The sequence below is a fragment of the Oryza brachyantha genome, chromosome 8 (genome assembly GCF_000231095.2).
Source record: "Oryza brachyantha chromosome 8, ObraRS2, whole genome shotgun sequence".
NCBI lineage: Eukaryota > Viridiplantae > Streptophyta > Magnoliopsida > Poales > Poaceae > Oryza > Oryza brachyantha.
This window is the reverse complement of record NC_023170.2, coordinates 5,060,327-5,071,413: the sequence shown is the minus strand read 5'-3', so window position 1 is coordinate 5,071,413 and position 11,087 is coordinate 5,060,327. Positions and strand designations below refer to the sequence as shown.

At 36.7% G+C, this 11,087-nt stretch overlaps 1 protein-coding gene across 1 annotated transcript; it reads right to left on the bottom strand.

The window, feature by feature from the left end:
• Window positions 1-1,966: 1,966 nt before the first annotated feature.
• Window positions 1,967-6,998, bottom strand: LOC102705271 (ADP-ribosylation factor 3). Its single transcript, XM_006659184.3, has 8 exons — window positions 6,725-6,998; window positions 6,570-6,608; window positions 6,409-6,471; window positions 5,173-5,191; window positions 3,637-3,748; window positions 3,110-3,157; window positions 2,558-2,688; window positions 1,967-2,329 (listed from the first exon to the last, which is right to left on the bottom strand). Exons 1-8 carry the CDS (start codon window positions 6,825-6,827, stop codon window positions 2,296-2,298), a joined length of 549 nt encoding a protein of 182 aa, XP_006659247.1. The 5' UTR covers window positions 6,828-6,998; the 3' UTR covers window positions 1,967-2,295.
• Window positions 6,999-11,087: the final 4,089 nt, after the last annotated feature.

Here is an 11,087-nt window from a genome sequence, read left to right as displayed (position 1 = left end):
GACGATACATACCGATACAGTGGTAACAGTGACCTTTTTTTTTCACGCAAGTCGTCGAAAAACAAAATCTAGAGGCCGAATCGAAGTCGTTAAGTAGGTGATGTGTGTGTATGTATGCGACGACGGTTGAACAGTCGTTGCCTTTGGCGTTCAGCGCAAGTACCCTTGACGTCCCTGCTGACGTCAATTCACAGGCTTGGGACAGGTCTAATCGACAAATCTGCTTTTTTGTTTATTTATTATTACTGGATGGATTGGTCGGCTGAGGCGTTAGTTGCTAAAATTTTTCCCAAAAGCATCCCATCGAATTTTAGATATCTAAATAAAACATTAAATATATATAAATATTAAAACTAATTACACAGTTATGAAAAAAATCGTGAGACGAATATTTTGAGCCTAATTAGTATATGATTAGCCATAAGTGCTACAGTAACAAACATGTGCTAATGATAGATTAATTAGTCTCAAAAATTCGTCTCGTGGTTTCCAAGCGACATCTGAAATTTATTTTGTAATTAGACTATGTTTAATTTTCTTCCACCCAAAAATTTTTGGATCTAAACGCAGCCTGAGTTACGTTTGGCGTTTTCAAACTTTTATAAAAAAAGATAAATTACGGATAAAATTTTTATATATGTTTATAACTATCTAAAAACAGAGGCTATAAAATAAGAATAATTAGCAAACCTTAAAATATGACCAGAGATATCATATTTTCTAGTCATAAAATTTAAAATTTAGTAATTAGGTGCTTCGTATCTCAGGTATGAAAATTTTGAATATAAATTTTAAAAGGATGATAAAATTGCTTATGAAATAAACCATGATAATAAAAACATCAGAATTGACTCTAGCTTAAGGTTGAAAATTCAAATTTTAACTTATAAACATAAGCAGAAGTAAAGAGATAATGTGACAGGCAATAAGCGTTAAAAAGCAAACGAACCAAAGTTTATGCTAATACTTTTGTATCTATATTATTATTTACTCAAAAGAGTTGCCAAATAAATAACAATAATAGCACCCTTAAAATAAACTCTAAAGTTAAGTTTTAAATTCAAATTTTGGTTGTGGTTGATCATTGGGGAATGAAAGCCCCTAGGAAAACTTCATAAAGTTCTGAAATTATGTTAGCATTTTTTTAAGAGAGATAACTTGTGCATTTAAAAGACACTTTAGCTTATGTTTATAAACCAAAATTTGAATTTTCAATCTGAAATTTAAAATTGATTTTAGAGTTTTTCATTATAATTTAGTTTTTTAGCTTTTGCCTTTAGATCACTATGAACACTTATAAAAAATTTTATTCAGAAATCATTCTTCATTTGTAAATATACCGTCCCTGAGACTCCATGTTTAAAGACGTGTTCATCCTTCACTACAAACGTACATACTTTACCATCCATACGCTTGTGCTTGTGTTGTTATTGAGTTGTCACTTTCTATGAGTTATAATTTCATACATTGGTAGCAGTGATCATAATAAAGCATAAATGCACATACAAGGTAAAGATTAGATTTAATTGGTTACAAAGGATAAATATGACTTTCTTATTTATTTAATAGTAACTAGCTAATACATGTGCTTAGCTAAATACATGTGCTTTGCAAAGGATAAAAACATATTATATTATTACTAGAATAAAAAGAAAAATATTTTTTAGAAATATGTAACCATCTTTTTTATATAGAAAATATCCATATCATTTTGATTTTATGTGGATATCTATTTAGATTTGATTGATTTTTAATATTACAAAGTTAAGAGGGTAAATTATGAAAATAGATGGTGACTAGAGGCTTTTATTTTCAATAGTAATTAGTTAAGGAGGACAAAGATGACTTTCTTATTCATTTCGATAGTACAACATTATTAAGAAACGAGTAGTGGCTTACGTTCCCAAGCATTTCGTATCACTGAAGTAAAAGAAAAGAAAGTAGGGAAAGGCATCAAACTGAGACAAGGTGAAAATTAGGTGCGTTCAATAATTTGGGAAAAAAAATGTCACAATAGTAGAAGGGATTTACGGGTAAAGCCACTGCTGACCAAGAGTCCTGACTGTTCGCTCATCATTTTCTACAAATCTATTCTTGATCTCAATATGGAGGTACATCTAAAGTCGTATGCGAAAATTTTAACAAGCACTTTACAGATAATTGATGGTATAAAACTTCTGGAGTTAAAACAAAGAGAATGGGGGTTCTCACGCAGACTTGTGAGGAAAAGGGAGCGGGAGCACCGTCCCTGTTCTTTACCATCAAGCAATGATCCATGGAACAGAGGCTCCTAAATTAGCCGCTTTTGGATTTGAGTGCATTACTGAGCCTGCAGCAATAATCAACAAGGTTTTTGTAGGTTAATTCCATCAGATATTTTCCCATATTATATAGAACCCGTCACGCAGGAATCCATAAGCATGAATTGTTAGTTAAACGGAACTGCTGTTGTCCAGTCAAGTCGCTACAAGAAATAGGATAGTGCAGGATTTTCCAGCAGAAACATCTTTTAACAATTATTTGTTACATAAACAAATTAAAAGTTCACATGACTTACCAGTCCAAACCTTCAAAAAGCCCTTCTCCTTTTATCGCAGATGTTTTGAAAATTGCCCATTGACGACTCTTGATCTTGTGGAGTTCTAATGATTCTGTTATGGCAGCATCATCAAGTGCACCTGGAAGATCCTGTTTAACAGTTCACAGTAGGTATGGCAGTGCATGAGACATCATGTTGGATGTCTACATAGTTCCCATCTTCATGAAGCATCTTCAACTTATTTGGACAGAGAATGCATGCAACAAAGAATGACCAAAAGACCAAATTTTGAAACCTAATGCCCAAGTAGCATTGTGGACTCTCATAATAAATAGGCTAGGTTTGTTTAGTAGAGAGAGAGACTTTTTATTACGAAAAAAAGAAATGCTAAAACAGTGCAAGTTCAGAAAAAGCTAGTGGTGACTTTTGTTTAAGAACTTAAGATGTCATGGGCTCTCAGAATCCGAGCGAACCAAATGCAGGAAAATGTGATATACAAGTTACATGACACCAATGGAAGCACAAGAAATTAAACAACAGTGCATGAAACCCAAAATGATTTGGTTTTACCTGTTTATTTGCATATACAAGGACGACAGCACCTTTTAGCTCATCCTCCTGACAGTTGAAGGCAATCAGCCAATAAGCAGATGCACCTAAATGATTCAGTCCATGCATAATGTGATAGTCTTAAAAATCATCAGGACCTTGGACTTATGTTTTCATTGTTTAATTAGTATTATACAAGCATAAAATCATCCTAACAAAATACTGACTAATATTTCTTATCATAAGGAAGTCCTTAAATAGGATCCTGGGGTGCATAACAACAATGTTAGTGTCAATGAACAAATGAGCATGAGATAGCTAGCTTGATTTGTCAAATTTATAACAGAGTAGTTCAAGCTGTGGGATTAAAATTAAACTGCTGAAAGGAGGCATAGCCTGCGCATCATAGAATGCCTAAAATCGACAAGGAAATCCATTCAATCCTAATAAAAATGTTAAAAAGATAGATGGCTATGGCATATGTTGATGAATAATAGTGAGTTTCATGACAGTAAAATATCGAGCCCCTCAAGCACGGTGGGCCATACCTCAAGGATAGCATGGAACTCTTCTTTTGCCGTTACAAGCCTATCCGTATCACTTGAATCGACAACATAAATGATAGCCTGGGTATTTGGAAAGTAGCATCTCCAGTATGGCCTAAAAAGGTGAATATATTTAATGATATAGAAAAATGTGTCATGCCTAGTCTTTAAAATAAAGCAGGTCAAATAATCTAAGAGAATTCATGCCTAGTGAAGGATACTTGGATAAGAAATGTAATGGAATATTCTTAAGAATCCTGAAATAAACCTGTAAATGGGGTAAGCAATTACAATTCATTTCGACAATAGGTCACACCACCCTCATATGTACTACTACCTCCGTTTCATATTATAAGACTTTCTAGCCTTGCCTAAATTCATTCATTAATGAATGTATATATTTTATATGTGTCTAGATTCATTAGCATCCATATTAATCTAGGCAATGCTAGAAAATCTTACATTGCAAAACGAAGGGAGTAGTTAATATCACCTATGTATCCCACTGTGCAGATCTGGTTAGTTTGTTATGGCAAATGTCAGGTACTATATAGAAATATAATCTGCGGAATATCATTAGCAATAATCTTTATGAATCTGCCTCTAGCCATGTGGTAAATGTGTAGCCTCCATTTCTCTACTGCTTAAAAAGCGCAGTCGTCCATCCTCTCTCTTCCCTCACACCTAGTGCACTCTCACCCTGAGAAATCTGAGAAAAAAACAACCGCTCCCCCCACCCTGAGAAAACAAAAGAAAAAAACAACCGCTTCCCCATGCACAGTGGATCTCATTCACATGAAAAAAACAGAACAAATAAACAACTTCTGTTTTCTACTCGATCTATCTATTAGGCCCATTGCCTCATTTCCAATGGGCCCATAAAATAATCTATAATATATTATAACTCAATGTCCCGTTGCAAAATACGGGTAACTTACTAGTCTTATGACAAGCGATCTTTTTTCCCTTCTCTACATAATGCTGAGTTGAAAAACATTATGACCAAGTAAATATTATATGGCTGGTTCTTGCTTGCCGCTCAAACACAAAAATTCAAAACTCTATGGAGGCAGGAAGCTAATTAGAAACATGAAGCTTAAGAAAAAAAAATTAGCCATATATTACACCAAACAAAAGTAGACGCTTACAAAAGCTTTTTTTTCTTAAAGAAAAAAACTAGGGCCATAACAATGTCACCCAAAATTATACAATTGAAATCACCCAAGATCAAATCTTATCAAATTAGAGAGTCACAGTCAACATCCATGTTTAGGGACAACCTTATTGCAGCAAAAACCCTAGGCTATCTTGTGGTGCCAAAAACTTCAGACCCAAAGAGATTTCTAATCTTACAATTTTATTAGAACATTTTGAATAGTATACATATGTACTTTTCTTAGATTGTAGAAACTAAAGTAAGAAGGCTCAATCAGCTAGTTCTATTGTATGCACCAAATACTTGCATGATTGAAAAGAAAAAGGTAGTCTAGTTGTGAGAAGCACAAAATAATTTTAATAGCAATGATAGAGGGATGGTACCTGATGCTTGTTTGACCACCTGTTGAGATAAAAATGGTGTTAAAATAATCAAAATCGGATGTGAAGGAAATAGCATGACTAGAAAATATAAGGCAAACATAGTTTCACTAGTATGGAGAAGCAGTGCAATTTCCTTCAGAAAGAAGAATGTGCAACACCTGAAAGCTAAAAATTGCAGTCTTGACATAACTTTAGATGCTTGTTTTAAACGTTATAAGCTTTAAATCACCACAGCTGTATAATGCATCAGAGGTCGGTAAACATGCTTGATATGTGGATAACTGACCAATTAAGCATGTCTCACTTCCAAAGCATAATATTCTTGCAGATTCCATAAAATTACAATGGGAAGTGCAATGTAAAATGTAGCTTTACTTTGCTGTGCTGATAACAAGGTGATACATTGCTACAGTAAATCTTAAATATAATGTTACCTGGTGGAGGCACTAAAAAAATATGTTTCTTTACTAACTACAAGAGTACACTAGATTTAAAATGGTGCAATCAAACACTAAACGAATGAATCCATATTCAACTATACGATCTAAGTCTCTAACAATTTTGAGGATCAAATAGAATTGCTCTTGTTTTCATTTCAAACTTGATTTAGCAGTGATTAAAAAAAATATGTATGATTGTACTCGCCCAACATACAAGAATCTTGTCATTTCTCCGATACATATGCTGACTAAATCATGACTTCATCACCTTTTCCTCATTGTATTCCAGTATTTTCTTTTTATTTCTTTGTTTTTCTACTTCTGCAATAATTCTACATCATTATTGTTGCTGTGCAAGAATCCAAGTGTCAGTGTTTGAATGCATATGAACTGGGTTCCCCCACACCCCCAATCCCCCATATGATGGTGAAAGCCAAATAATTCTGATGCATTGATCCTATATTTCTATGCTAAGAATTGGCAGTCAGTGCCAAAGCAGGTGATAAGGCAGTATTTTAAGAATAACCACATCAGACTTCACACACAGGAAAAAAGGGGTAACTGAATTGCTTTGTGGTCAACCCCATTTACTTGAGCACCAAATGGGGTAAATAAAATCCCAGATTGATTTAAGCTAGGACAAAATGAGAATTGTAATGGTCAACCCTAGTCAGCTATGTCTCAACCATTGGTCCAGTGAGTTATATAAATTGCAATCCATATTTGGCTCATGAATATCAATTGTACTCGTAGGAAATCTAAATTGAGGAAGATGACATGAAAGAGGGCCACTCACCTAGATCCCAGACCTGGAACTTGATGTTGTTGTACTGCACCGTCTCCACGTTGAACCCAATCGCTGCAGCAAGGCAACAAGAACAAGCAGACGCGTCAGCAAACCCAACAACAAGGAAATGGGAACCGCGAGTCGGGAATCGGGACAGGGAGGGAACCCACTCGGGATCGTGGAGACGACCTCCCCCATCTGCAGCCGATCTGCACGAACCAACAAAAAAAAAACGACAGCGCACGGGGTCAGAAACCGCAGATCCGAGGCGGGAGATTCGACAGAGAAGGGGTAGGCCACGGCCACGCGGGGCGAGGTCGCTCACAGAGGATGGTGGTTTTCCCGGCATTGTCGAGACCGAGGACGAGGATGCGGGCCTCGCGGTTGCCGAAGACCGAGGAGAAGAGCCGCGTGAAGACGATGCCCATGGCCCCCCGCCGGCGGAGCGGAAGGCGCTAGGGTTTCGGCGCGGGGGAAGGGGGAGGGGAGATCTGAGGCTGAGGCGGGGGCGGTGGAGGAGATCTGGCGCGGGCGGCGAAGAAGTGAGCTGGCGCGCGCGACTACCGAAGACGAAGACGACTCACCGAATGGGGGTTGGTTGTTTTGGGAGGGGAAAAGGGCAGCGGATTGGTTTCGTTCCGTTTGGTAGATTTAGGACAGGTTCCAATTGCAATCAATTGCATTGTACATTTGCACTCCGCGTGGTGTCGTTATAGATTTATTTATCTGCTTTAAAATATATTATTATAGTTATGTAATTATATTTTTATAGGTACAATGATGTAACTAGCTGTGCTCCACCACCAACCGCCACTGTCTTCTTTTCCCTTGGCTAATGTCGGCGCTACTATTCTCCTGGGCTACAAAATTAGGACAACCGCTCCCTTGGTTTCATGCGTACACCGGCACTACTTTCAGGTAGCGTTGGCAGCGTCAGACACTTGCATCCGCTTAGAGCAAGTTCAATAGTATAGCCAACTACTAGCTTCAATTCATCTATAGTCAATCTAATAGTCAATTCATACTAAAGTTACCTACAAAATATCAATACATGGTCTCACATGTCATACTCACATTTTGTCTTATAGCCCGTGCTGCAGCTGGCTACAAATTAATAGCGCACTTCTCTTCTCTCTCCCCTCTTATCTCTTTAAAATATGTTCATAACTGGCTTATAGCCTGCTATTGTACCTGCTCTCACTATGGTACTTGCCGATGGACTTGACACTGCATATCATGACACATAGAACGACGACGCTCGGAGGTATGGCATTCAAAGGCCAACAGTGATAGTGAATGATGGCACTGAAACAAGGGTGAGAGCATGTTAGAGAGAACGAAGGAGATGAAAATCAAGAGACAAAGGGACAGTGACACGATACTCACCAGTAGTGGTGACACGATATTCTCTAGCCATACTTAGTGGCAGCAGTTGCGGGGATGGTGGCGGAGCATGGCTAGGGTAGATGGACTCGGTCTTCTGGGCCTGCAAGTGGAGCTCACAAAGAGAGGAGAGTATTTTGGTTAAGAAAATTTTGATTATGTTTAGGAGGGTAAGCAATTGCACATCTCGAATTTGTGTAAATTATGATGGCATGGTTTCAACTTCATAAATTGTAATGCATATTACAGAGCGAGCAAATTTACAATGACATAGTTCTCATTAACCCATTTACCAATATGGTTTGTATGATTTTAACATGATATTTCTGTGTCAGGTTCTTTTTTTGGATTGCACGGCAAAAGCATAAGCACACACACCACACTTACACATCCACAAAATGTGGCCCCTAATGAGATGAAAACCAGCACACCACACTTACACATCCACAAAATGTGGCCCCTAATGAGATGAAAACCAGCAATACATCCATGATCTCACTAAATTCCTTGTGCATAATATTTATGGGCAGTATGATTTAAACCCCTGGTGGTTGGAATCATGCGTCCATGACTACATGTGCTTTCCAGATTTTCTCTATGTTTATTTTGAGCTCTGGTTAGTTTAGAAAATCAAATTACAAATGGAAATTGTACAGTAAAAATAAGATATCTTACAACCCGAACGGTTTCTAAAATAATAGAAAAACGACTATCCAAATTTAAGGTCGATGCTGTTCAACTCTCCGCTATCAAAATCGTTCGTCTTTTTTAATCTAACCAATAATTTTAACATAATTATGAATGAAACCTGTTGACGTGAAAATGTAACTATGGTTAATTTTTTAACTCTAAGAATTAGTAAATTACTTCCACCAATTCTAAAATGACATCATTGATAAGCCATACAAGGCCACGTTTGGTACAACTTGGATCCGAGATTTCTTATAGAGCCAGGCATTCCTAGCTCGACAAATCCATGGATCTAGATTCATCATTATATTAATAATGTATTGACATGTTTTTATTTTTAATGAAATATAGTATTTTAAACCGCTTTAATTCAACTTGCAAACTCCAAATCCATCATAGACCTGGTACCACTAGGGTCACTGTTGAACTTTTACAGAATTTCATGCTGAGCTAAGCCTAGGGAATTTATTTATAGATCAATTAAATGCATATGCTCCTAGTATGAGCAATACAAGTGTACATTCCAAAACATGGAAAATGAAACTAGACAAGCATATGACATTTTATCCTGACTCCTTATTAGTTGAACTAAGTTTTAGTGCCCTCTTTGTTTAGGCTTATAAGTCGACTTTTAAGCTAAAACATAAGCCTAAATAAACAAATAACTTTAATGGCATTTTTAAAGCCATAAGTCACTCTTACATCGTTAAGCCAAAAACTAGGTTCAGGTAACTTTTTAGGCTTATTTAGAATAGAGGTATCATCACCCTACTATTAATTATGAAGCTTTAAAGCCACCGACTTATAAACCATATAAGCCGAAAAATCAGCTAACTATGGCGTATACACTTCTGAAGACTTGTTGGTATGTTTAGTTTTCAATCTAGTTATGCCAATTGTGGCATTAGTTGAGTCCAATTATGATTGCATGAAATGATGAAAAGAAATTCAGAAAACTCTCTAAACAATGCACCAAGCAAACAAGAAGTCCCATATACACATATAGAACACACTTCATTCATTATTACTTCCTTTACATTTTAGTACAGATGCGGTATGTTACAATGCAGGGAGTATATGTATTTCTACCTAGTGCAATTCTTAGCCCCACAGAGTATATGCACCTATAGATACAACAATCAAAACCAGTGTATTCTATTCTCCTCAAGTCGGCATCCATTTCAAGAAGTACTACATAATTTTTGTTTTACGCCTTGTGTGCCATAGGGAAATATTTTCATCACCTTCATCACTGCTAGGGGTGGGTGTTCGGTCCTAACCGAAATTTTGATCTAACCAGCCTTTAAAAATTCCGGTCCTTCGTAACCGAAAACTGAAAAAAAAAAACTCTTAGAAATCTATAGACCCATGGTTTGGGAACCAAAACTTTGGTCTGAACCGGAGAGACCAAACCCTCTCCATGGTATGTAGGCAGCCATCAACCCAGTACACTTGTAGGCACAAGCGTAGCACTTCAACAACATTGTCAGGAACACTTTAGCAATATTTCAGAAGCGTAATTGAACGCAACACTTAAACACAGAGTTACCACAATTTTAGCAGAGATTTGCTAAAAATTCAGCAGCATTTCAGTGTGGATTTAATCAGCCACATAAACAGATAAGTACACTAGGCATGATAAATTGACATGACAATAGCTTTATCCAAAATATTTTAGTCTCACAAATAAGAATACCACAACATTTTAGTTTCACAAACACTGACACATAATATTGACAAATGATATTACACTTGATGCTTGATGAAAGAGTTGTCAAGTCACAGATAGATCTGCCAGTGAGTTGGGTCCTAATGGTTTTTGTTGGATTGGTTTTCATTTTGGATTGTCTTTGGATGGATTAGAATGTGTACAAGTGGGCTGGAGCTGTTTGGATTTGACAACAATTTTTTGGGTTGGAAATGGTTCCAATCCCTGGATTTTAATGGGATGGCAAAAATGGGTTCAGCCCAAACTCCCATGGATCCCCATTGTCTCCTCACCAAACTCCCATGGATAGTGGAAAGCAGTGGCGTTCTCTGAGCTCACTGCAGATGCTTACTACAATTGCTTGTGTTGATGTGGTGGATTCTAATGACCTGAAATGGTGCTTCGCAACGGTGGACTGAACACATGCAAGAGATATGGATTGGTTTGGTTTGGTTTGGATTGAGGTGGAAAATGAGTTGGATTAGTTTGGTTTGGATCCTATACGAAGATTTATGGATGGAGTTGGTTTGGTCAACTTTAGCTGCCTACCATGGATTGCGTTGGGGATGGGGTGGGTTTTAATCCATTGGCAGGTCTACGTAGGAATAACATCAAACGACATATTTACAAACGAAAAATAATGTGAGAATAAACATTATATATATTTTTATTAACAATCTAAAAGTTAGGGCTGATGAGAAAAAAATCCTAAGATCAATTTAAAATTTAAATTTAAGGTTGAAATTTTAAATTTTGGTTTTATAAACATAAACAAAAGTGAAAAGATAAGGATGTTAGTTGAAGTACATGTACTGGGTGTAACCTTGCTGTACTGTCTTGATTGATTGTGACTTTGACAAGGAAATAGATCCATCAACCTTGCATTTACCTTTTCTTGCATTTACTC